The following is a 27922-nucleotide window of genomic DNA, read 5'->3' on the forward strand; positions in this document are numbered from 1 at the left end:
ACTCAAAGATCCGAGTCAGTAAAATTATCCGAACTTCCCACTACTAATATTCACCATAAATGCTCTACTGCCACACATCAGTCATCCTAAATTTAGATTTTTAAGTACATTTAGGGGGAAAATTATTTTTACGCACACAGACATAAAAAATCATCATATGAATCTCAACAATGGTGACATGCTGCAATGCATGCTGGGAGTCATGAGTGTTATAGATGATGATTATATATCCCAGCATGCATTGCAGCATGAAGCATGTCACAGTCATTGAGATTAATATGCTGATTCTTGATGTTTGTGTGGGTGTGCGTTAAGTGTTTTTTTTCACAATGTCTTTAAATAACAAAAATCTGAATATTTGATATCGGGCAAGAAAGGATTGCTGATGAAAATCTAGTAATGACAATTGGCCAATTTTACTTTTTATGTTTCAAATATCATTCTCCTTTATGCTGTTGAAAGATATATCACAAGACCGTTTTTGTTCATGGTTTCTTTAGCAAGAAATTATGTGTTTGAGTAAACACTGTTACAAAGACCACAAACTGACATCAAAACCCAAGAGTCAAACTGCCCAACTAAATGAAACACTGATCACCATAATGACGACCAAACATTTTCAATAAAACATCAACCTCTAAACCTCTGTTAATTCTCAATAAGAACTTCTGTAGATGTCAAAATCTGGTTTGTAATAAGAGAGATTTAATGTCTTATTTTATCTTCAGTTGATTTAATCTAAAGCTGTGGCTGAAGTCAGTTGTAGTTCTTGTGTTTCTCTTTTCTTCAGTGATTCTGCTCATTATCATCAGGTGTCTTCAATAATCAAACAATCATCACACAATTAATCACTTAAGTATCTTATTAACTCTAACACTGCTTCATACTTTAACACCCTGCGGGTGGTTCCAATATGAATACCGAGCGGTGTTAATTCAACACTGGGGAATTTACTCTGCTGTTCACGTGAGGATGTGCATAATCACACTGCTGGACGAGTCAAAACCTCTCACCAGGAAAATAAAACGTTTATTTATGTCATTAGGTTATTTTATAGATCACACACAAAGACAATTAGAACAAATATCAGTGTATAAGTTGTTTTTACAAGTCTGATCAAAGCCAGTGCCCAGCATTAAAACACTATACCAATACTTTGAGATGGCTTTGCTTTAAAGAGACCAAATCTAAAATCTAGAGAACTTCAGATATGAATATGAATTAAAGGGTTAGTTCACCCAAAAATGAAAATTCTGTCATTAATTACTCACCCTCATGTCGTTCGACACCCGTAAGACCTCCGTTCATATTCGGAACACAAATGAAGATATTTTTGTTGAAAGCTGATGCTGAGAAAGGCTTCAGATAGGCCTCCATTGGCATTCAGTACATTAATACTCCCAAGACCCATAAAAGGCACTTAAAACATCGTTACAAAGTCGATCTCACCACAGTGACTCTACAATAATTTTACGATGCGACGACAATAGTTTTTGTGCGCAAAAAAAAATCAAAATAACACCTTTATCGAACTTGTTATTGTCTTCCGTGTGTGCCTCCACGACGCATGCGCGAGAATATGACGCAGATCCGGCGTTCGGACACATGAGCCAGAAGCGATTTGTTTACAAGCAGAGGAAGACGCGCGTATCTAAGCTGTTGAATTCTACATTGATCGTGCTTTAGGTCTCAGCGTAGTTCTCAAAATGGGGCTTAAGTGTGCATTTCATGGATTCCCGAACACTGACGCTACGTCATATTCTCGCGCATGCGTCGTGGAGGCACACACGGAAGACAATAACAAGCTGGATAAAGGTGTTATTTTGATTTTTTTTCACACAAAAACTATTGTCGTCGCATCGTAAAATTATTGTAGAGTCACTGTGGTGAGATAGACTTTGTAACGACGTTTTAAGTGCCTTTTATGGGTCTTGGGAGTATTAATGTACTGAATGCCAATGGAGGCCTATCTGAAGCCTTTTTTTTCAGCCATCAGCTTTCAACAAAAATATCTTCATTTGTGTTCCGAATATGAACGGAGGTCTTACGAGTGTCGAACGACATGAGGGTGAATAATTAATGACAGAATTTTCATTTTTGGATGAACTAACCCTTTAATATCTGACAATCACTCGATCTTATCAGAAAAAAACAGCAGTAAATATCTGCTCCAAAAAAAAGAAAAGAAAAGAAAAAGAAACAGCATAGCATGTAGCTTAATCTACATCCCTCCCATCTGTTGAAAACTTTAGTTCATAACATTATGATTTTTCACTTGCCCAGTGATATTGAAACGGACTGTTTGCATGTTTCCAAGGTCATCAACAAATGTCAGATTCACATAAACCTGATAGTCACCCTAGAAGGTAAAACAAAATACATAAAATCATTTTTTTAATCTCCACTCGATCATAAAGCTATAACACATTATTTTGGAATGAGTAAAGTGTTAGTGTTGAAACCTGTTTTTTCCTATAGTGAAAATGTGTTATATGACATATATTATTATAATTTTGCTATATATTTTTATACATCCGGATCATAAAATTAATTTATATTGGAAAAGATAAAAGCATTACTGTTGACTGCTCACCTCAGGAGGATAAAATGTCCTCACATAAAATGGAACGGTTTCATGAAGTGTTTCTAAAACAAGGATGTGGTCTCATTAGTGACCATTAGCTGTATTAATGCACAGCTCAAACATATTCTGTGAGTGTGAGGGACGTAAAACAGTCTAATATGTAATACCTCCTTTGATGATGTCACATATTTTCAAATCTTCACAAGTAACATCTGGCTGAACGTGATCCAACCACAGCTGTCCTTTGTAGTAAACAAGAACACGAAACCCCACACGTGTGATTGTGAACACTGAATGACAAAACAAGGCAAATACATTATTAAAACAAAAAAACAAATAAATAATAATAACTCTTTATTATGATTAAATGTACTTATTATAAAGATTAAACAGGATATACTGAAGCTTAATAGCCTACCTATGGGCAGTTCCATAAAGTAAACATATTATATGTATATTGTAATCAATATAGAGCATTCATCTTTCCTAAACTTACTTGGAATTATTGTATATGTTAAATTGTATGTGGTCATTCCCATAGAGCAGGGAGATCCAGTCATTGACAGGTAATACAACGGCCCTGATTTAAGAGATTATTGACCGTTTTTAATTACATAACAATGACATCAGAATCATGAAAAGAGATTCACAGCTCACAAGATTCATCAACTCATGATTCATGAACATAATTTGTAAAATTAACAGTAATTAGTACATCAATTGAAATTGAAACATTTTGGCCCAACAAAAATCTATTTAAAAAACATCCATTGAGTTTTTAACAAGTATCACTTATCTTATGCTAAGACCTGAGGTAACATCAAACTGAATAAATAAGTCAATGGAAGAAGAAAAAAGATCTTACCATTGTAGCTGTACCAAAGGTTAAGACTTTCCGAGGAGCAAACCAAGTGTGTCTCCGCCGAGGACATACAAGACAATCCCACAATATGACAAAGAAAAGCTGAAAGGTACAGAAGCAGCATTGCTGATCTCCTTTAATGAAACAAGCCAGTGGCAAAATCTCTCCTTAATGGTTTCGAACAAAATGTGTATCAGTCTTCAAATCATGATCTAATAACAACAGGACACAACAATGCACTGCATTATTGTAAAACTTCTCTTTTGGATTGAACCATGAACCGTTTTTTTTCTCTGTAAGTACCTGTAATTATGTGAACAAAGAAGTGCTAAACAGAAAGGAGTGAATTCAGAGTTTGTCATTTAAATGGCATTTATTTACATTTTGACAAGTTTCAGCTTCACAAACATACTAAAAACACACCATGACTCTCCTCAACAGTCCAGACTTAGACAATTACTTGATATTATTAAAAATAAATCAAATAGAAAATATAACATCTGTCCTAAGTCACACACCACAGAAACAGTTATAAAATAAGAAATACAATATAATACATTCATCAAGGTTTATGTTTAAAGATTAACTGTCTTAATGCATTTTGTTAATAACTGTTAAATTTAAGTTTAAAAGCAAACTTTTGTTAAATGTTTTTGTAAAAAATCTTGTATGGCCTGTTCACACCGGGAAGATTTACGTGTGAGTTTATCGCCAACGTTCAACACCTTGTGACTAAACAAAGGGCGTCAATGTAAGTGTGCACACCTTCGCGCAAAACGCCAGGTGTATAAGCGTCATTTAAAAAAAACTGATACGATGAAGAAGTAGTAAGTAGACGAAGGCCCTGTCCCAAATGGCACCCTAAACCCTCACTGTCTTCCTCTGAGTCCGCACTTTCACAACGCAATGCCGCTTTGACTGCCGGGAAGAAGTCTGCTTGCGCATCGAGGGCGCATATCGACCGAAAAGGGGGAGCTCGCGAGCACCCTTCAGAGACCTAAAATGACAAATGGGACACCCTGCGGTCTCGTGGACTTAACGGACACGCAGCGGCCATTGTAAGACCACAAGACCGAAAGTGCACATGTAGTGTGCCATTTGGGACAGGGCCAAAGAAGAAGATGAGCTGCTAATGCTGCTTGCCAGTTAGCAAAGAGTGTGTGAATGGTTTTGGCAAGCACGTAAATACTGTCTCTCTTCTTCTTCTGCGTGACAACCGAGTGTCAGAAGCGTAAAGTGCCGCAGCACCACCTTGTGTACCGAGAGCGGCATCTACTGAATTTGCACGTTTACTCGGCACATCGCCAGTGAAAATCGTTTGGGTGTGAACACTCAAGACGCGCTGAAAAACGTCTTGGAAAATGCTGCCGATAAGCGCGCGGTATTCGTCCCGGTGTGTACAGGCCTTTATGCTCACCAAAGCAGCATTTACTGTATTTGATAAAAAAAGTTTTGGTTACTAACATATCCTTGGTTCCCTGAGATAGACGGGAACGAGACATTGAGCAGTAGCTGATGCTATGGGGAAAGTCTCTTTCTTCAAAATACTGAAGCCTGATTGAATCACATCTGTGTAAAAACACAGACAATTGGTGTCTTAGCGCACCCACATGGGCAGCGAATTTGCTTATATAAGCTGAAGTTGAGTGTCATTTCATCAGAATTTTTCAACTGAGGAAAGCAAGTGACCGCTAACAGTGCAAGTATAATAACACAGCAAGTGTATGCAATGTCTCGTTCCCGTCTATCTCAGGGGACCGGGGTTACTTAAGTAACCAAAACGTCCTTTCTATAATGGTTCACTCATCAACTCGTCATTGTATCATTAGCTGACACAAGAAATGGGGAAAGCACTTATTAGCGCAGGACTGTCCCAGCCTAAAAGGCAGAGAAGCGGCACTTAACGCTCTGGGAGCGCTGCTTGACTTCAGGCTCTGCTTTGAGCTGGGCTTGAGCAGATGATGGTGTCTGTTTAATGTGTTTATGGGTTGCTGGGTCCAGGAGGACCTGGGGCGAAGCCAACCACTGCTGAGCTGAAAAGGCATGTCGGGGAGACAGGGAGTCAAGGAGGGCTGTCTTGTCGGTGACATTGATCTTCATCAGGTTCAGTCAAAGGTGGCACTCAAGGACCACCAGGCTGCTCATTGCGCAGCCAATTGCTTGGGCCACCATCTTGGCAAGCAGGGTGAAGTTGGTCGCTCTGCGCAGCTCCTTTAAGGCAGATGGATCTGGGCTTGACTCGTCCATAGACCGGAGGAGCTTGGCCTAAAAAACCTGCTGGACCACCATTGTGTGGTGGGTGGATCCTGCTTGGCCGGCTGCTGTGTAAGCCCTGGGATGCTTAGAGGCTTAGAGGGATGAGTAGCGTGTGTCTTAGCCGAGGGTTATTAGTGGACAGAACTGCAACGGGCTCTTCAAGGGTTCTCATACCCCTTCTGCATCGCATCATCAACAGATTTGAGGGTGGAAGAGTGGATGCGAGCCAAATAGGGTACACACCACGACTTAGTCAGCTCTTCATGCACCTCTGGAAAAAACGTGGCTGGCCTCTGGTGAGGGTCTCACAGGCGGCTGCAGGAACCACTCATCGAGGCAGCCTCAGGAGGGCTCGGCCAGTCCAAACCCAGCTCCTCAACAGCCTTGGAGAGGACCCGGATTAGCTCGGAGTCCAGACCACGAGTCATCTGGCTTATAGCCATCAGCCATATCACCCTGTAGCCCAAGACTGGTTTCCCACTGAAGCTAAGCAGGGCTGAGCCTGGTCAGCACCTCCTGGATGGGAGACCAACTGGGAAAACCAGGTTGCTGCTGGTAGAGGTGTTAGTGAGGCCAGCAGGGGGTGCTCACCCTGTGGTCTGTGTGGGTCCCAACGCCCCAGTATAATGATGGGGACACTAACACTGTAAAATCCAACAGTTGTTCTTACTAAGACTTTTTTAGTAAACTTTACTTAATGTCAAATAATTTGATGAACTTACTTAAAACAATTAAGTAATCTGAACTATTTGCATGCTATGCCTTCGTTACTTAGAAAACTCAAGTAAACATTACTTGACTGGTTTGAGTACCATTTTGCCAAAGCAAAAAAACAAGCAGGCGGACGGGCGGGTGGGCAAAGTGTTTTTGAGGTGGTGCAATTTTGTACAGACTTATCACTCATTTCCTCCACTTCCTCTCACCATAATTGTGATTAGTGTTCCCTTTGGTTGGACACTTGGAACTTCATTCATATTATAGTAATTAACTTCCTATTAATGCAGCAATGCAACAAGAAATCATAGTTATATGATTCCAAAAGAAGGGAAGTAATATATATATATAAAATATTTGTCCATTAATGACATACAACATAACTATATTTAATGTCAAATAAGGATCTTTTAACATTATTTTTGCTAATATTTATGGCATAACCTTTTAAATGAGTTGATATAATCCCTCTATATTTGTCACAATATCATTTGACCATGCTTGAGTGTGTCACACACAGACTTCAACATTCAGCATGCAAAACACAACAATGGTAACAAGGATTTTTTTTTTATTTTTTATATTTTTAATACGACCTTTACTATTTTACTTGCTGTCATTATTCGGGTTATACTGACAAAAGACAAATAGTAAAATAAAGCTAAAAATAGTAAAACGAAGCAATTAATTTATTCATGCCACAATGCACTCTGGGAGTACACTTCCTCAGATCCCAGATAGAATTAAGTTGACAAAACTTAAACGGTTTAAGTAAGAACAGCTTAATGCAATTAAGTAATGCTTACTTAATTGTTTTTACAGTGTAGTACCTGTAGACTATTGATAAGTAATAAATAAGTGTTGAATGGAGTTCAGTTGTTGTTTTTTGTCTTCACTTATTTTTTTAAGTTCAGCTTACTTGAGAATTTTAAGGCAATCGGTTTCCAATAGTAATGTGAGCACTAATAACAAGTTAACATAACTAATAATTTTGAGTTAAGTATACTTAATTAACAAGTTTTCTGTACAAATTTTGTTAAAGAGCACCTATCATGGAATTTTGAAATTTACCTTTCATGTAGTGTGTAACATAGATCTAAGTGAACAAAAACATCCTGTGATAGCTTGAAATATGACAGTGCACCGTATATATAGTTATTTTCTTTCAAAAGTAAGAGTCGACTCTGAGTCATTTTTAAGAATCGTTAGAAGACCGAAGCTTTTTCTCTGACTAGATGACGTCAACTTGTCAAGTTATTTGAATACGATACGCCCACTTATTGCGCTCCAAGACGCCAGTGAAAACTAGAAAACATCATGGCGACGAGACGCTGTGTTCTGAAGTGCCACTCAAAAGCAAACTTTTTTCATCTGCCCAAGGATGAGCATTTGAAGACTAAGTGGCTTGAAGACAAACCATACATCGTCGCGATTGTGTGTTTATTAGTCGTCAAATGTATGTTTCGCGATCTCAGGAAGCTTTTATTATGGACTTCTATTATGGCACATGGTTCTTCTTCGTCTGTCTGTACCATATATGGATTACATGTGCACAGAGCGCCCTCCGGCTGCCAGTATGAATTGAAAACAACACATAAGAGACTCAATCGCTCATGATTAGGCTATAACTGCCCATTTTGAGGAAGTATTGAATAAAAAATACTCCTCTGTTTAGAAATTTGACACAGACATATGAGAATCTATCAATATTTCTCCTCATCTGCTCACTTTTGAACTAAAAGCCCTTAGGGATGTTGATTTGTCGCGAGTCTTCGTGAGGAGAATAGAGGAGTTTTTTAATGAATGAGATCAGCTGAGGCTCATATTACAATCAAACAGTACCGACGCGGTTTTCATATTCATAACTCCTGACACATATTAACAAATTACTGTCACTATAAGACTTTGATGGGCGTTCCGTTTCCGAAAATATCTGCACAGACTAAACCAATCACAACTGACTGGGTCATCGGACCAATCACCGCAGATTAGCGTCACGTAAAGGCGGGGTTTTGAAAAGTGAATCACTAAAGGAATCATTTGAGAATCGCTGTCAAAACAGGTAAAAATAAATGCATATTATAAGAAAACTAAAGTCTTTTTTGTCATTGCATGCATGCAAAACTGTTGTTGGGGACTTCTAAAACAATATTTGGAACATTTTAAATGCCATGATAGGTGCTCTTTAAGTTTTGCCGACAAAACAATAATAATACGCTGATTTACTTGAAAATTTTAAGGCAATCGGTTTCCTCACTTTTTCTAAGTAAAGTCAACTTATTATGTCTTACAGTGTAACAAGCCCCGTCCATTGGCTGAGACGTTAAACCGAGGTCCTGACTCTCTGTGGTCATTAAAAATCCCAGGATGTCCTTCAATAAAGAGTAGGGGTGTAACCCCGGCATCCTGGCCAAATTTGCCCATTGGCCCTTGTCCATCATGGCCTCCTAATCATCCCCATATATATATATATATATATATATGATTGGCTTCATCACTCCGTCTCCTCTCCACCAATCAGCTGGTGTGTGGTGGGCGTTCTGGCGCAATATGGCTGCCATCGCATTATCCAGGTGGTGCTGCACATTGGTGGTGGTTGAGGAGATTCCCTCCTTCCATGTAAAGCGATTTGAGTGCCTAGAAAAGCGCTATATAAATGTAACAAATGATTATTATTATTATTTATGTGGCAGCGTGGCGGAATCCTCAGCTGGGTTTGACCACTCCTCTGCATCTGAGGCGGCCAGGGACATGGGGAGAAGGTCCTTGCGGATGAAAAGCACCATAGAATCCTCTCGCGGTGGGGATATGAGCTCACTCTGTCCCGTTTGCTCAGCCCTGCATCTCTGCTTCTTCCTCCTAGGCTTGGGAGAGGAGTGGCATAAGAACGGGAGAGTGCGAGCTTCCTTTAAACAAAGTGAACCACAAGCTGCCCAGGTAGGCAATGCACTCAGAGTGCTCATCCGAGGGGTGCATTCTGATTAGGGACACTCAGCGGTGGCTTATATATGCAAATGTGCCTGGCCATTTAGATGCGCCGAGATGCCATTTGACTGTGTAGTTACACACGCAATTCAATCCGGCTTCAGGACTTTCCCCATAGCGTCAGCTACTGATGCAATGTCAAGTGAACAATTATCAAAAGGGAACACTCATATGCATTAACCACTGACGATCACTTGATCTGCCCAGAAAATACAGAATAAATAATAACATCTGCCTCTAAAAAGAAGAAGCCGTATACTCCATGTATTTTGCCCTATAGTCCTCCCAGCTGTGGGACAAAAAAATTCTTCTCTTTGTCATCATTTTTTACTTCTATAGTTAAATTGAATTGTAATGTCACTTTCTTTTCACGGTCATCAACAATGTTTACAGTCAGATAAATCTGATACTCTCCCTGGAAAGTAAAATTGGGAAATCTGATTATAGCTTTTAATCTTATTTCTATTATGTGTTATTTTTATATATATTTTAATATAGTATATATTTTAATACATTTAATTTCTGAAGGATTATATTAAAATACATCGCATTTAAATTGGAGATTTGATTGCTCACCTCAGGGCCACTAAACTTTTTCACGTAAAATGGAACCGTCTCATGAAGTGTTTCTGAAACAAGGAAGCAATCTCATTGATATCCTATGGCTACAGTACAAGATAATGCAGTAAACATATTGCAACATGTACCTCCTTTGATGATGTAACATATTTTTATATCCTCGCAAGGAACATCTGGCTGTGTGTGCTCCAGCCACAGCTGACCTTTGTAGTGAACACTACATTGAAAACCAATACGATTGATTGTGAACACTGAAACACAAAACAAGGCAAAGTCATCAGCTCACATCAAAGTTAGTTAAGCTGTATCAACGTAATTATAAAGGTTAAATTAACCTGGAGCTGTTCCATGAGTTAGATAAATGATGTAATATAATCAACATAAATCTTCCATAAACTTACTTGGGATTACTGTATAAGTTACAGTGTACAAATTCACTCCTTGAGAGCAGGGGGAAGCAGTCATTGACAGGTAATACAACGGTCCTGATAAAAGACAAAAGACATCTCAAATACTCAATGTTATATATTTGTTTGTATGCACAATATACCTTTCAAACATTTGGGGTCTGTAAGAGTTTTTTTTAAAGAAATAAAACATTTCAAGGACTCATTAAACTGAAAAGTTACAGTAAAGACATTTATAATGTAACAAAATATTTCTATTTCAAATAAAGGCTGTTCTTTTACATTTTCTAGACCTCAAAGAATCCTCAAATAATCTATAATAGTTTTCGCAAAAATATTGAGCAGCACAGTTTTCAACATTGAACAGTTGAACAATTTTACTGTTTTTACAATATACTACACTGTAAAAAATTAAAAAAGGAAAATTTACTGGTAATTTTCTGCCAGGACATTATCCATTAATTTTTCATTACTTTTCCAAAAACAAAATATTCCTTCATATTTATACAGGACTTTGTGCCCTTTTTTTACAGAGTGTGATTTAAAAAAATATATTTTACTATTCCACTTACCATCAAATGTGTACCAGATACTAAGATGTTCTGAGGAACATAATAATCTTCTCTCTGAAATCCCAGATGACACGCAAGATAATGCCATAAAACAGAGGAAAGTTGAAGGGCACAAAAGCACCATATCTGTTATCCTTCATCAACAACAGCAGTGGCAGAAACAAGATGGGAAGCTGGGATTTAAATGAACCATTCTGTAAAAACAGTTCTTGCTTTTAACAATGCACTGCATTTTCTGTAAAAAACATTATGGTTTGAAACCCACCGCAGGTTCCCTTTCGAAAGTACTCTCGTATTGCGTTTCAGCTAAACGCTAGGGGAATTTCCTTTCCTCGAGATTTTGAAGCAAATTTTTATCCTAAAAATACCATGTAAAACGCAGTGCAGCTGCACAGCTCTCAGCAGGAAGCAGCTGCACGCTGATTGGCTGTGCCGCTGCAACTGCAGGAACCTGTGGCGAGACCGCTGGGCAGGAAGGACCAATCAGGTCCCTCTAATATTCCCGCCACAAGGGGCAGCAGAATTTGCATAGCCAAGGGTATAAAAGACCCTGTCTCGCCAGGTTCTATCCAGGACGAGGATAGGCACATCATCTGCGTCTCATGTCTCGGAGGAGACAGGCCGCACTCAACCAGGGCCGAATCCCGTCCCTTGCTCTCAGCCTCTCGAGCCGCGTGAGAAGAAACGCCGCGACCAGAGGTCCCCGACGAGCACACATTGGCCATTTCCCCGCGTGCCTCGCCATCGCCTGTCATGTTCGCCGAGGAACAGCACAGCTCCCCTCGTCTGACGGCTGCTACTGTTTCTTTGGCGGACTGGAAGAGGAGGAGGATGACAGCCTTTCCCTTGCTGCATCTCAAAGCGGGTGGTCGGACACCGTCTCGGAGCACGCCACTTCGACGTGGACTGCATTGGGCGGCAAAACCTCAGTTGACGATGAGCTTATGCGCCTGCTCACTAAGGACGTGGACAACCTCGGTATTGACTGGTCTCAACCCCAGGAGCCCACGAGAAGCAGACTGAACGAGTGGTTTTTCGAGAACCGCCGCCACCCGACCACTCAAAAACCCGCTCCCTTCTTCCCAGAAGTCCACGAGAAACTATCCAAGTCGTTGAAGGCGCCATTTTCATCTTGCGTCAAATCCTCTTTTTCTCCAGCGCTCTCGGTGGTCGATGGCGCTCAGGAAAAGGGATATCACACTCTTCCTCCCCTCGAGGAAGCCGTTGCTGCACACCTTTGCCCGCCCTCCACCAGAGGATGGCAGTCAAAGGCTGTACACACATCCAAGGCCTGCCGCACCACTTCCAGCCACGCCGGTCGAGCATATGCCTCCGCCGGCCAGGCGGCCTCAGCGCTACACTCTATGGCGGTGCTTCAGGTCTTCCAGGCCAAACTCCTCCGTTCCCTGGATGAGTCTGTCCCTGATACCGAGGCCCTGAAGGACCTGCGTGGCGCCACTGACCTGACCCTGCGCACGACCAAGGCCAACGCTCAGGCGATCGGCAGATGCATGGCCAACTTGACGGTGTTGGAGCGCCATTTGTGGCTCAACCTAACCGAGATGAAAGACTCGGACAAGACCGCTTTCCTGGACGCGCCCATGTCGCCTTCAGGAGTATTCGGCCCCTCTGTGGTTGGGTTCACAGAGCGCTTCACAGAGGCACAAAAGGCCTCAAAGGCAATGCGACATTTCCTGCCCAAGCGTTCTAGCTCCTCCGCTAGCCGTCACACTAAGGCTAGACCAGCCCTGCCCACCAAGGCGGTGCCACCAGCTCACCAGCCTCGCACGGCTTCTAAGCCCGGACAGCGTTCCCGCTCTACGAGCCGCAGCAGACCGCTGGAGTGTCGAGGTCCCCGACCCAACAATGTGTCGAAACCCGAGCCGCCGAAGCCGCCCTAGCCAGAGGCACAAAGAGAAGGTGAATAATACCCGCTTTGGCCGGTTTACCACCTCGCTCTCTTCCAAAACATTCCCCAGCTCAATTCAACCAGGTGGCTGGGCACATTACATACACAGCCAACGAGCCCGCAAACAAACGCCCTCGCCTGTACACAAACACCGTTTTCACGGCGACCCATATGAATCACAAAAAGGGTTTTTTCTCTGTAGGCAGTGTGCCAGCATTAAAGTATGTACCCCTACACTCAATCACTCCCCCATGTTCCCCAGCCCCCTGCACTCAGGTGGCTGAAAACACTATCCTCACAGTCAACGAGCCCGTACTCAAACGCACTCGCCTGTACACAAGCACCAATATTCTATGTCCCCCGGCCCCCTGCACATTCTCTCGCAGTCAGAGAGCCCGTGAACAAACGCGCTCTGATAAGCGCCACTTTATCACAACATTATCGGGCCATTGAGTCCCTGTTACTCAGCGACTCGCCCCACAAATTAATTCAGCCCCTGGCTTCGAAGACCGAGGCCTGGCAGGCCATTCCCGGCATTTCAAAAGGGGTGTTGAACATAATAGAACAAGGTTACTAGCTACAGTTTGCTCGCAGACCACAGCGCTTTCGCGCCGCAGCAAACCGCTGGAGTGTCGAGGTCCCCGACACCGCAATGCATTCATTTATGCATTGGGTCCTCTAGCGTTTAGCTAAACGCAATACGAGAGTACTCTCGAAAGGGACCGCTTCGGTTACTTACGTAACCTTGGTTCCCTGAGAAGAGGGAACGAGTATTGCGTTTGCTTGCTGTGCTTCGCTTGCTCAGGGAGTCGCTTCATTCGATTAACCTGACGATCCTGGTGAGAAAGGGTCTCTTTATACCCTTGGCTATGCAAATTCTGCTGCCCCTTGTGGCGGGAATATTAAAGGGACCTGATTGGTCCTTCCTGCCCAGCAGTCTCGCCATAGGTTCCTGCAGTTGCAGCGGCACAGCCAATCAGCGTGCAGCTGCTTCCTGCTGAGAGCTGTGCAGCTGCACTGCGTTTTACATGGTATTTTTAGGATAAAAATTTGCTTCAAAATCTGGAGGAAAGGAAATTCCCCTAGCGTTTAGCTAAACGCAATACTCGTTCCCTCTTCTCAGGGAACCGAGGTTACATAAGTAACCAAAGCGTTTTTTGTTAAGTGCCAGTGGTTTTGTGAACAGGGAACTTTTGAAAAAAGGAAGTTTAGCCATCAGAAGAAATCACAAAACAAGCAGGAATGTAGTGGGTACTTATGTGTGTGACTTTATTTTGTTTTATACATGTTTCAGCATCACAAACATGATGACATACAATTTCTGCAATTATTGAATGTATTAAAACTGTCCACTGAAACAACACAATGGAATTTCCTGTCTGCTGTTCACGTGAGGATGTGCATAATCACACTGCTGGACGAGTCAAAACCTCTCACCAGGAAAATAAAACATTTATTTATGTCATTAGGTTATTTTATAGATCACAATTAGAACAAATCAGAACAAATATCAGTGTATAAGTTGTTTTTACACTGTCTGATCAAAGCCAGTGCCCCAGCATTAAAACACTACCAATACTTTGAGATGGCTTTGCTTTAAAGAGACCAAATCTAAAATCTAGAGAACTTCAGATATGAATATGAATTAACATCTGATAATCGCTCGATCTTATCAGAAAAAAACAGCAGTGAATATCTGCTCCAAAAAAAAGAAAAGAAAAGAAAAAGAAACAGCATAGCATGTAGCTTAATCTACATCCCTCCCATCTGTTGAAAACTTTAGTTCATAACATTATGATTTTTCACTTGACCAGTGATATTGAAACGGACTGTTTGCATGTTTCCAAGGTCATCAACAAATGTCAGATTCACATAAACCTGATAGTCACCCTAGAAGGTAAAACAAAATACATAAAATCATTTTTTTAATCTCCACTCGATCATAAAGCTATAACACATTATTTTGGAATGAGTAAAGTGTTTGTGTTGAAAACCTGTAGACCAGATTTTTTTTTCCTATGGTGAAAATGTGTTATATGACATATATTATTATAATTTTGCTATATATTTTTATACATCCGGATCATAAAATTAATTTATATTGGAAAAGATAAAAGCATTACTGTTGACTGCTCACCTCAGGAGGATAAAATGTCCTCACATAAAATGGAACGGTTTCATGAAGTGTTTCTAAAACAAGGATGTGGTCTCATTAGTGACCATTAGCTGTATTAATGCACAGCTCAAACATATTCTGTGAGTGTGAGGGACGTAAAACAGTCTAATATGTAATACCTCCTTTGATGATGTCACATATTTTCAAATCTTCACAAGTAACATCTGGCTGAACGTGATCCAACCACAGCTGTCCTTTGTAGTAAACAAGAACATGAAACCCCACACGTGTGATTGTGAACACTGAATGACAAAACAAGGCAAATACATTATTAAAACAAAAAAACAAATAAATAATAATAACTCTTTATTATGATTAAATGTACTTCTTATAAAGATTAAACAGGATATACTGAAGCTTAATAGCCTATGGGCAGTTCCATAAAGTAAACATATTATATGTATATTGTAATCAATATAGAGCATTCATCTTTCCTAAACTTACTTGGAATTATTGTATATGTTAAATTGTACGTGGTCATTCCCATAGAGCAGGGAGATCCAGTCATTGACAGGTAATACAACGGCCCTGATTTAAGAGATTATTGATCGTTTTTAATTACATAACAATGACATCAGAATCATGAAAAGAGATTCACAGCTCACAAGATTCATCAACTCATGATTCATGAACATAATTTGTAAAATTAACAGTAATTACTACGTCAATTGAAATTGAAACATTTTGGCCCAACAAAAATCTATTTAAAAAACATCCATTGAGTTTTTAACAAGTATCACTTATCTTATGCTAAGACCTGAGGTAACATCAAACTGAATAAATAAGTCAATGGAAGAAGAAAAAAGATCTTACCATTGTAGCTGTACCAAAGGTTAACACTTTCTGAGGAGCAAACCAAGTGTGTCTCCGCCGAGGACATACAAGACAATGCCACAATATGACAAAGAAAAGCTGAAAGGTACAGAAGCAGCATTGCTGATCTCCTTTAATGAAACAAGCCAGTGGCAAAATCTCTCCTCAATGGTTTTGTACAAAATGAGTATCAGTCTTCAAATCATGATCTAATAACAACAGGACACAACAATGCACTGCATTGTTGTAAAACTTCTCTTTTGGATTGAACCATGAACCGTTTTTTTTCTCTCTAAGTACCTGTAATTATGTGAACAAAGAAGTGCTAAACAGAAAGGAGTGAATTCAGAGTTTGTCATTTAAATGGCATTTATTTACATTTTGACAAGTTTCAGCTTCACAAACATACTAAAAACACACCATGACTCTCCTCAACAGTCCAAACAATTACTTGATATTATGAAAAATAAATCAAATAGAAAATATAACATCTGTCCTAAGTCACACACCACAGAAACAGTTATAAAATAAGAAATACAATATAATACATGCATCAAGGTTTATGCTTAAACATTAACTGTCTTAATACATTTTGTTAATAACTGTTACATTTAAGTTTAAAAGCAAACTTTTGTTAAATGTTTTTGAAAAAAATCTCTTGTGGCCTGTTCACACCGGGACGATTTTCGCACGCGTTTATCGCCAACGTTTAACACCTTGTGACTAAACAAAGGGCGTCAATGTGAGTTCGCGCAAAACGCCAGGTGTATAAGCGTCATTTAAAAAAAACGCAGTGGGTTCGTTTTTTTGTTTTGACGTGGTGCGTTAAAAACTGGCCGACCAATGAGATCTGCGCTTGTGTTCACGTGCCTGGAGCTGCTGAAGTTACAGTAAAACATGACTTGGTGGCGCTCAAGCACAAAACGGTCTTGCCGAGCATACACTGATACGATGAAGAAGTAGTAAGTAGACGAAGGCCCTGTCCCAAATGGCACCCTAAACCCTCACGGTCTACATCTGAGTCCGCACTTTCACAACGCAATGCCGCTTTGACTGCCGGGAAGAAGTCTGCGTGCGCATCGAGGGCGCATATCGACCGAAAAGGGGGAGCTCGCGAGCACCCTTCAGAGACCTAAAATGACAAATGGGACACCCTGCGGTCTCGTGGACTTAATGGACACGCAGCGGCCATTGTAAGACCACAAGACCGAAAGTGCACATGAAGTGTGCCATTTGGGACAGGGCCAAAGAAGAAGATGAGCTGCTAATTCTGCTTGCCAGTTAGCAAAGAGTGTGTGAATGGTTTTGGCAAGCACGTAAATACTGTCTCTCTTCTTCTTCTGCGTGACAACCGAGTGTCAGAAGCGTAAAGTGCCGCAGCACCACCTTGTGTACCGAGAGCGGCATCTACTGAATTTGCACATTTACTCGGCACATCGCCAGTGAAAATCGTTTGGGTGTGAACACTCAAGACGCGCTGAAAAACGTCTTGGAAAACGCTGCCGATAAGCGCGCGGTATTCGTCCCGGTGTGTACAGGCCTTTATGCTCACCAAAGCAGCATTTACTGTATTTGATAAAAAAAGTTTTGGTTACTAACATATCCTTGGTTCCCTGAGATAGACGGGAACGAGACATTGAGCAGTAGCTGATGCTATGGGGAAAGTCTCTTTCTTCAAAATACTGAAGCCTGATTGAATCACATCTGTGTAAAAACACAGACAATTGGTGTCTTAGCGCACCCACATGGGCAGCGAATTTGCTTATATAAGCTGAAGTTGAGTGTCATTTCATCAGAATTTTTCAACTGAGGAAAGCAAGTGACCGCTAACAGTGCAAGTATAATAACACAGCAAGTGTATGCAATGTCTCGTTCCCGTCTATCTTAGGGGGCCGGGGTTACTTAAAGGGTTAGTTCACCCAAAAATGAAAATTCTGTCATTAATGACTTCCCCTCATGTCATTGGACACCCGTAAGACCTCCGTTCATCTTCGGAACACAAATGAAGATATTTTAGTTGAAATCCGATGGCTCAGAAAGGCCTCCATTGGCACAATGCACTATATACTCTCAAGACCCATAAAAGGTACTAAAGACGTCGTTACAAAGTCCATCTCACTACAGTGGTTCTACAATAACTTTGTAAAGCTACGAGAATAGTTTTTGTGCGCAAAAAAAAACTGATGACCGATTTCAAAACACGGCATCATGAATCTTCGAAGCGTTATGAATCAGCGAGCCGATTCAACGGTTTGGATCGCCAAAGTCACGTGATTTCAGCAGTTTGGCGGTTTGACACGCGATCTGAATCATGCTTCGAAGCTTCATGATGCAGTGTTTTGAAATCACTATATAAGTCGTTATTTAGGTTTTTTTTGCACACACAAACTATTCTCGTCGCTTTATAAAGTTATTGTAGAACCACTGTAGTGAGATGGACTTTGTAACAACGTCTTTAGTACCTTTTATGGGTCTTGAGAGTGAACAGTGCAATGTGCCAATGGAGGCCTTTCTGAGCCATCGGATTTCAACTAAAATATCTTCATTTGTGTTCCGAAGATGAACGCAGGTCTTAAGGGTGTCGAACGACAAGAGGGTGAGTAATTAATGACAGAATTTTCATTTTTGGGTGAACTAACCCTTTAAGTAACCAAAACGTCCTTTCTATAATGGTTCACTCGTCAACACGTCATTGTGTCATTAGCTGACACAAGAAATGGGGAAAGCACTTATTAGCGCAGGACTGTCCCAGCCTAAAAGGCAGAGAAGAGGCACTACGAGCCTGGACCAGGGATGGAGCTCTGATCCGAGGACCTTAACAGTGAGGATGTCTGCTTGAGCTGCTCCTCAGGGTCCAACACTATCCAGGGCGAGGGTCTTTACACCTGGGGAAGGGGTAGCGCTTAACGCTCTGGGAGCGCTGCTTGACTTCAGGCTCTGCTTTGAGCTGGGCTTGAGCAGATGATGGCGTCTGTTTAATGTGTTTATGGGTTGCTGGGTCCAGGAGGTCCTGGGGCGAAGCCAACCACTGCTGAGCTGAAAAGGCATGTCGGGGAGACAGGGAGTCAAGGAGGGCTGTCTTGTCGGTGACATTGATCTTCATCAGGTTCAGTCAAAGGTGGCACTCAAGGACCACCAGGCTGCTCATTGCGCAGCCAATTGTTTGGGCCACCATCTTGGCAAGCAGGGTGAAGTTGGTCGCTCTGCGCAGCTCCTTTAAGGCAGATGGATCTGGGCTTGACTCGTCCATAGACCGGAGGAGCTTGGCCTAAAAAACCTGCTGGACCACCATTGTGTGGAGGGCGGATCCTGCTTGGCCGGCTGCTGTGTAAGCCCTGGGATGCTTAGAGGCTTAGAGGGATGAGTAGTGTGTGTCTTAGCCGAGGGTTATTAGTGGACAGAACTGCAACGGGCTCTTCAAGTGTTCTCATACCCCTTCTGCACCGCATCATCAACAGATTTGAGGGTGGAAGAGTGGATGCGAGCCAAATAGGGTACACATTACGACTTAGTCAGCTCTTCATGCACCTCCGGAAAAAACGTGGCTGGCCTCTGGTGAGGGTCTCACAGGCGGCTGCAGGAACCACTCATCGAGGCAGCCTCAGGAGGGCTCGGCCAGTCCAAACCCAGCTCCTCAACAGCCTTGGAGAGGACCCGGATGAGCTCGGAGTCCAGACCTCGAGTCATCTGGCTTATAGCCATCAGCCATATCACCCTGTAGCCCAAGACTGGTTTCCCACTGAATCTAAGCAGGTTTGAGCCTGGTCAGCACCTCCTGGATGGGAGACCTCCTGGGAAAACTAGGTTGCTGCTGGTAGAGGTGTTAATGAGGCCAGCAGGGGGTGCTCACCCTGTGGTCTGTGTGGGTCCCAACGCCCCAGTATAATGATGGGGACACTATACTGTAACAAGCACCGTCCTTTGGCTGAGATGTTAAACCAAGGTCCTGACTCTCTGTGGTCATTAAAAATCCCAGGATGTCCTTCGATAAACATCCTGGCCAAATTTGCCAAATTTTGATCTGCCCAGAAAATACAGAATAAATAATAACAACTGCCTCTAAAAAGAAGAAGCTGTATACTCCATGTATTTTGCCCTATAGTGCTCCCAGCTGTGGGACAAAAAAAATCTTCTTATTGTCATCATTTTTTACTTCTATCATGAAATTGAATTGTAATGTCACTTTCTTTCCACGGTCATCAACAATGTTTACAGTCAGATGAATCTGATACTCTCCCTGGAATGTAAAATTGGGAAATCTGATTATAGCTTTTAATCTTATTTCTATTATGTGTTATTTTTTATATATTATAATTAAATTCATATTAAAATACATCACATTTAAATTGGAGCAGAAAAAGCATTAGATTGCTGCTCCCTGGAAAGTATAATTGGGAAATCTGTTTAACTATAAGATTATAGCTTTTAATCTTTTTTCTATTATGTTATTTTTATAAATATATTTTAATATAGTATATATTTTAATACATTTAATTTCTGAAGGATTATATTAAAATACATCACATTTAAATTGGAGATTTGATTGCTCACCTCAGGGCCACTAAACTTTTTCAGGTATACTGGAATGGTCGCATGAAGTGTTTCTGAAACAAGGAAGCAATCTCATTAATATCCTATGGCTACAGTACAAGATAATGCAGTAAACATATTGCAACATGTACCTCCTTTGATGATGTAACATATTTTTATATCCTCGCAAGGAACATCTGGCTGTGTGTGCTCCAGCCACAGCTGACCTTTGTAGTGAACACTACATTGAAAACCAAAACGACTGATTGTGAACACTGAAACACAAAACAAGGCAAAGTCATCAGCTCACATCAAAGTTAGTTAAGCTGTATCAACGTAATTATAAAGGTTAAATTAACCTGGAGCTGTTCCATGAGTTAGATAAATGATGTAATATAATCAACATAAATCTTCCATAAACTTACTCTGGATTATGGTATAAGTTAAAGTGTTCAAATGCACTCCTTGAGAGCAGGGGGAAGCAGTCATTGACAGGTAATACAACGGTCCTGATAAAAGACAAAAGACATCTCAAATACTCAATGTTATATCATCATTTTTTTGTGGTTAACTAATTAAGTGGGTTTACAATTATTATTATTTTGTATGCACAATATACCTTTCAAACGTTTTGGGTCTGTAAGAGTTTTTTTTTAAAGAAATAATAAAGAAAATTTCAAGGACTCATTAAATTGATCAAAAGTCACAGTAAAGACATTTATAATGTAACAAAATATTTCCATTTCAAATAAAGGCTGTTCTTTTACATTTTCTAGACCTCAAAGAATCCTCAAATAATCTATCATGGTTTTCGCAAAAATATTGAGCAGCACAACTGTTTTCAACATTGAACAGTTATTTTAAATTGTAATAATGTGTCACAATTTTACTGTTTTTACTATATTTTTAATCAAGGCAATGAAGTCTTGGTCACAAGAGACAAAGTTTTACTGACCCCACACTTTTGAATATATATATATTGTAAATTTCCATCCATTAGCCCAAAAACCGAAAACTAATGACTTGGCCAGAAGGAATTCTGCGTGTAAGCCTTTTCAGCCTTTCTGTGAAGTTCTCCTAATTTATTGATATCTCATTTTAAATCTGACTCCATTAATAATTTTATCTGACTCCAATTCTAAGTGACTCCATAAAGTGTGCTACATTTAGAGTTTATCAGCTGATTTTACGATTAGTTGCGATTTAATTTAGATCGTTGATTTTCTTTATATCTTCCTAGTTTTTATATTCGTTCATCGAGAGACCCTAAATCGCACAGAGACATGACGTGTCCGGATTTCGCGCGCTCACGGGCACAAAACGGTTACTTCTGTGATTAGTCAGAGGGTGTAGAGTGAATATTTTACCTTTAAGTGGTTGCACATGCTCACTCAACAAAAAGTGTAATTTTAGCAATATTCACGGACTACAACTTGCTAACCCAGCGATAGTCAGAAATCGGAATATCGCGCACGCTGCGCTCCATGCTTCAGTCGTGGCATCATCGGTTTGATCTATCATAACCCTAGATTTTGCGGTAATAAAGGACTCTACATCGATCCATACTAGAATAACGATTTCGGAACCATACAAGAGAAATCAAGGTTAACATTTATTTTGGCCAGACAGGAAAAGTAAATACGTAAACAAGAATCCATGGTACACAGCTGATCAGCGTAAAAACATAAAACACAATTGCAAAGCAATATGAAAATAATTTAAAAGAGTCATCATGTCTGGCACATCTACATGCAGTTTGCACGGGGGGTCTGATTGCAGAATATTCCCCCAGAGAGTTAGAACATCCAGCCTTAAATACTCCAACTAGAACAAAAGGTTTGTAAATATTTGCAACACCCCCACCTGGTTTTGGGGGAGTGGATCAGATATCTTTGAAGAGACTACTCAAAGGAGAACTGAATTCTCATTAGTTTTCCAATCTTTCTAATACTACCAGTGACTGCAGTGAAACTGGGACCATTTTACCATTCGCACTGAGACCTTTAAAAAGACATCAAACATGAAAAGGATAAAACAATAAATTTACAAATAACATCATCACTGATATATCTGCATTTGGTGACTTGAAACCAGGACAAGGAGAGGGCAAAATGGGGAGGGGGGAGGAATGTTTGTCAGGGTGTTGTCACAGTTTCTGTGAGATCTTTTCCTCAAGATTAGTGACTTTTATTGTTCAATTGCTGAGGTATTGATCTCAGCTTTTGTCTTAGCACCAAAACCGACTCTTACAATATATATATATACACACTGTAAAAAATAAAAACAGAAAATGTAGGCTACTGGTAATTTTCTGCCAGGACATTATCCAGTAATTTTACAGAAATTTCCGTTGACACTTAAAACATAAACTAATGCGATGTGTAATTCAAAATACAGGTAAAACACCTCTAAAAAAACAATACGCAAAATTCCTTCATATTTATACAATATATTGTGCCCTATTTTTACGGACTTTTTACAGTGTATATATACACTGACATATAAAATACAACCCCAAATCAGAAAAAGTTGGGATAGTATGGAAAACGCAAAAAAAAAAAAAAAAAGTGATTTCTAAATTTACTTTGACTTGTATTTCATTGCAGACAATATGAACAAAAAATATTTAATGTTTTGTCTGGTCAACTTCATGTCATTTGTAAATATGCATCCTTTCCTGTCATTCAGACCTGCAACACATTTCAAAAAAAGTTGGGACAGTAAAGCATTTACCACTTTGTAATGTTGCCATTCCTTTTCACAACACTTAAAAGACGTTTAGGGACTGAAGACACCAAGTGATTAAGTGTTTCAGGTGTAATTTTGTCCCATTCTTCCAGCAAACAAGTCTTAAGGTGGGCAACAGTACGGGGTCTTCATTGTCGCATTTTGCGCTTCAAAATGCGCCACACATTCTCTATTGGAGACAGGTCGGGACTGCAGGCAGGCCAGTCAAGTACCCGTACCCTCTTCCTCCGCAGCCAGGACTTTGTAATGTGTGCAGAATGTGGTTTTGCATTGTCTTGTTGAAATATGCATCGACGTCCCTGGAAAAGATGTCTATTATGCTCCAAAATCTCTATGTACTTTTCAGCATTAATGGTGCCTTCACAGAAGTGCAAGTTACCTTTGCCAAGGGCACTGACACAACCCCATACCATGACAGACCCTGGCTTTTGGACTTGTTGCTGGTAACAGTCTGGATGATCCTTTTCTTCTTTGGTCCGGAGCACACGGCGTCCATTCCTCCCAAAAAATACCTGAAATACTGATTCATCTGACCACAGTACACGTTTCCACTGTGTGATGGTCCATCCCAGATGCCTCCGAGCCCAGAGAAGTCGACGGCGCTTCTGGACACTGTTAACATAGGGCTTCCTTTTGGCACAGTACAGTTTTAACTGGCATTTGTGGATGTAACTATGTATTTTGGTATTTACCAAAGGTTTGCCAAAGTAGTCCTGAGCCCATGTGGTGATATCGCTTATAGATGAATGACGATTCTTGATGCAGTGCCGCCTGAGGGATCGGAGATCACGGTTGTTCAGCTTAGGCTTGCGCCCTTGTCCTTTACGCACTGAAATTCCTCCAGATTCCTTGAATCTTTAAATTATGTTATACAATGTTGAATGTGAAATATTCAAATCACTTCCTATCTTTCTTTGAGGAACATTGTTTTTAAACATTTCAATAATTTTCTCACGTATTTGTTGGCAAACTGGCGATCCTCCGCCCATCTTTGCTCCTAAAGGATTAGACCTTTCTTGGATGCTGCTTTTGTAGCAAATCATAATTGCAATCACCTGTTGACATCACCTGTTTCAAATCACATCATTATTTAACCATTTTACCTCATTACTAGCCCTAAATTGCTCCTGTCCCAACTTGTTTTGAAATGTGTTGCAGGTCTGAATGACAGGAAAGGATGCATATTTACAAATGACATGAAGTTGACCAGACAAAACATGAAATATTTTGTGTTCATATTGTCTGCAATGAAAAACAATTCAAAGTAAATTTAGAAATCACTTCTTTTCTTTTTTTTTGCGTTTTCCATACTGTCCCAACTTTTTCTGATTTGGGGTTGTATATACATATATATTATTTGTGAGTGTGATTTACAAAAAAAATCTTAATATTCCACTTACCATCAAATGTGTACCAGATACTAAGATGTTCTGAGGAACATAATAATCTTCTCTCTGAAATCCCAGATGACACGCAAGATAATGCCATAAAACAGAGGAAAGTTGAAGGGCACAAAAGCACCATATCTGTTATCCTTCATCAACAACAGCAGTGGCAGAAACAAGATGGGAAGCTGGGATTTAAATGAACCATTCTGTAAAAACACTTCTTGCTTTTAACAATGCAATGCATTTTCTGTAAAACACATTTGGTTTGAAACCCGCCGCAGGTGTTTTGTTAAGTGCCAGTGGTTTTATGAACAGGGAACTGTTGAAAAAAGGAAGTTTAGCCATCAGAAGAAATCACGAAACAAGCAGGAATGAAGTGGGTACCTTATGTGTGTGACTTTATTTAGGTTTGTACATGTTTCAGCATCACAAACATGATGACAACAACACAATGGAATTTCCTGTCTGCTGTTCACGTGAGGATGTGCATAATCACACTGCTGGACGAGTCAAAACCTCTCGCCAGGAAAATAAAACATTTATTTATGTCATTAGGTTATTTTATAGATCACACACAAAGAAAATTAGAACAAATATCAGTGTGTAACTCAATATATAAATATGAATTCATTACTGCAATCACTTGATCTTATCAGAAAGAAGAATGGAATATCTGCTCCCCAAAAAAAAGAAAAGGATCTGTAGCTTATCCTTTCTGTATTTGATTGCATTGTGAGTATGTACAGCACATAGTCAAACTGATGTAGATGTTTTCTTAATATGCTGGTGTTTTTTCTATTGACATTATGTTTTCTTCAGCTGCAGCACATTCAGTACTACATCCCTCCTATCCCTACCAAATTTTGTCCATAACAGTATACTGTTGATGATGTATCATATATGATTTTTCACTTGCCCAGTGATATTGAAACAGGCTGTTTGCATGTTTTCAAGGTCATCAACAAGGGTTGCATTCATATAAACTTTATATTCACCTTAGAAGGCAAAACTAAATAAATAAAATCAGTTACTTGATCATAAAAATATGACATTGTTTATTTTGGAATGGGTAAAGTGTTAGTATTGAAACCTCTAGACCAGAATTTTTTTTCATGTAGTGAAAAGGTGTTATGACATGTTATTATACAATTTGCTAGATTTCCATACAAAGCATAAAGCATAAGCCTGCTGTTGATTGCTCACCCCAGAGATATAATGTCCTCACATAAAATGAAGAGTTTCTAAAACAAGAATGCGGTCTCATTAGTGAGATGTATTAATGCACATTTGAAACACTATTCTATGACTGAGGGACGTATGGTAAAACAGTCTAATATGTAATACCTCAGTACATCTGTATGAACATCTGGATGAACGTGATCCAACCACAGTTGTCCTTTGTAGTAAACAAAAGTACACTGTAAAAATGATTGTGATCTTAACGGTATTTTACTGTAAAAATGCTACGGTGAAAAACAGTTCATTGGTTAACAGAAAGTTTCCGTACTGTATACAGTGAATACCTGTAAAAGATCTAACCTTACATTTCATTTAATTTTACAGTAAAATACAGCTAAATTTAAGTTTTTGGAAGTGAAAAAGAACAAGTCATTGTGTAATTTACTGTGAAAACCCGTAAATTGACATTACCAGAATTCCCTGCGTGACACTTCGCATTTGATGTATTTTCATTGCAATAACTGTTTCTTCTTTGTTTTTTCTAATCAGTTATGTACATTAGGTTTTTATGTTACATCTGATGTTGTTAGATTAATGTTTATTGCATTTTTTAAATTTCATGTGTTTCATGGTGTTTAGTGTTTGTGTGAATGACACTTCTATATATTAGTATTGTCCTCTTAAAAGCTGCTTGTGATGAGCTTTGATTCATCACGTGATTCTCATCTCCACTGTGATTGGTGGTTGTCCGTATATATCAAAGGTACATTATTTAACATTATTTAAGTAAATGAAATATGTCTTTTTACCGTAAATTGTTTACAGTGTAAACATAATCATTACAATATAAACCTTTAAATTATATGGTTTTGAACTGTAAAATAATTTATTTATTTTTACCGTAATTATTACATTATAAACCTTTAAATTATATGGTTTTGAACTGTAAAATGAAACACTTTTTAACCGTAATTATTACATTATAAACCATTAAATTATATGGTGCTGTCCCTAAAAACCTAAAACGTTACAGCCGTATTTTTTACGGTAAAAGTTCTGGCAACCACAGCTGCCGTTTTTTTACCGTACATTTTACGGGGATTTTTTTTACAGTGCATGAAACCTGTGATTGTGAACACTGAATGACATGATTATTAAAATTAATATTACCTTGTAACCAAAGACTGGTTTCCCACTGAAGCTAAGCAGGGCTGAGCCTGGTCAGTACCTGGATGGGAGACCTCCTGGGAAAACTAGGCTTCTGCTGGTAGCGGTGTTAGTGAGGCCAGCAGGGGGCGCTCACCCTGTGGTCTGTGTGGGTCCAACACACCAGTATAATGATGGGGACACTATACTGTCAATAAGCACCATCCCATCCTTTGGATGAGACTCTCTGTGGTCATTAAAATTCCCAGGATGTCCTTTGGAAAAAGAGTAGGGGTGTAACCCCGGCATCCTGGCAAATTTGCCCATTGGCCCCTGTCCATCATGGCCTCCTAATAATACCCATATACAGATTGGCTTCATCACTTTGTCTCCTCTCCACCCTTAAGCTGGTGTGTGGTGGGCGTTCTGGCGAAATATGGCTGTTTTCGCATCATCCAGATTCCCTCCTTCCATGTAAAGCGCTTTGAGTACCCAGAAAAGTGCTAAATGTAACAAATTAATTATAATAATTACTTTTTTATCATGATTAAATGTACTTAATAAAGTTCCATAAAATAAACATTAGGCTATATTATATGCATATTGTAATCAACATAGAGCATTCATCTTTCCTAAACTTACTTGGATTTACTGTATATGTTAAATTGTATGTGGTCATTCCCATAGAGCAGGGAGATCCAGTCATTGACAGGTAATACAACGGCCCTGATTTAAGAGATCATTGACCGTTTTTAATTACATAACAATGACATCAGAATCATGAAAAGAGATTCACAGCTCACAAGAGGTGATTCATGAACATAATTTATACACTAATTGGTACGTAAATTGAAATAAACGTTTTGAGCAAAAAAATCTAGACTATTAAAAAAACATCCATTGAGTTTTAATAAGTATTACTTATTGAGTGAGGTGAGGTAAGGTGAATGCAGATAAAGTGGGTTATTAGATAAAGTGAGCCGTTAAAGTTTGATTGTACTGTGCTCAATGGGTTTACACTTTCAGAGCATGGCAATGGTCTAATTAAAGAGACACTACTTCTTTAAATGATGC

The 27922-nt window shown here is 39.8% G+C and overlaps 1 protein-coding gene across 3 annotated transcripts; it reads right to left on the reverse strand.

Annotated features, from left to right (window-relative positions):
• Positions 1–14112: 14112 nt before the first annotated feature.
• On the reverse strand, positions 14113–16124 carry LOC307127825 (uncharacterized protein). Of its 3 annotated transcripts, none has more exons than XM_079819277.1 (5): positions 15858–16124; positions 15489–15572; positions 15164–15286; positions 15006–15058; positions 14113–14758 (listed from the first exon to the last, which is right to left on the reverse strand). In XM_079819277.1, the coding sequence occupies exons 1-5, from the start codon at positions 15976–15978 to the stop codon at positions 14648–14650; spliced, it is 492 nt and encodes a 163-aa protein (XP_079675403.1). In that variant the 5' UTR covers positions 15979–16124; the 3' UTR covers positions 14113–14647. The 3 variants fall into 3 exon arrangements, with proteins under 3 accessions (XP_079675403.1, XP_079675404.1, XP_079675405.1); XM_079819278.1 differs by having other exon boundaries at positions 15164–15238; positions 15858–16043; XM_079819279.1 differs by lacking the exon at positions 15489–15572 and having other exon boundaries at positions 15858–16031.
• Positions 16125–27922: the final 11798 nt, after the last annotated feature.

Source organism: Gobio gobio (assembly GCF_949357685.1).
Source record: "Gobio gobio genome assembly, chromosome: 6".
In the NCBI taxonomy this organism is placed as follows: Eukaryota; Metazoa; Chordata; class Actinopteri; order Cypriniformes; family Gobionidae; genus Gobio; species Gobio gobio.

Bases quoted from the DNA above. Each gene is read 5' to 3' on its own strand.
- LOC307127825 (XM_079819277.1), bottom strand. From the start codon at position 15,978: ATGCTGCTTCTGTACCTTTCAGCTTTTCTTTGTCATATTGTGGCATTG. The intron at 15,573-15,857 runs GTAAGATCTTTT...CTCTTAAATCAG, and splicing joins CCTTTGGTACAGCTACAATG to GGCCGTTGTATTACCTGTCA. The intron at 15,059-15,163 runs GTATTACATATT...TCCTTGTTTTAG, and splicing joins ATGTGACATCATCAAAGGAG to AAACACTTCATGAAACCGTT.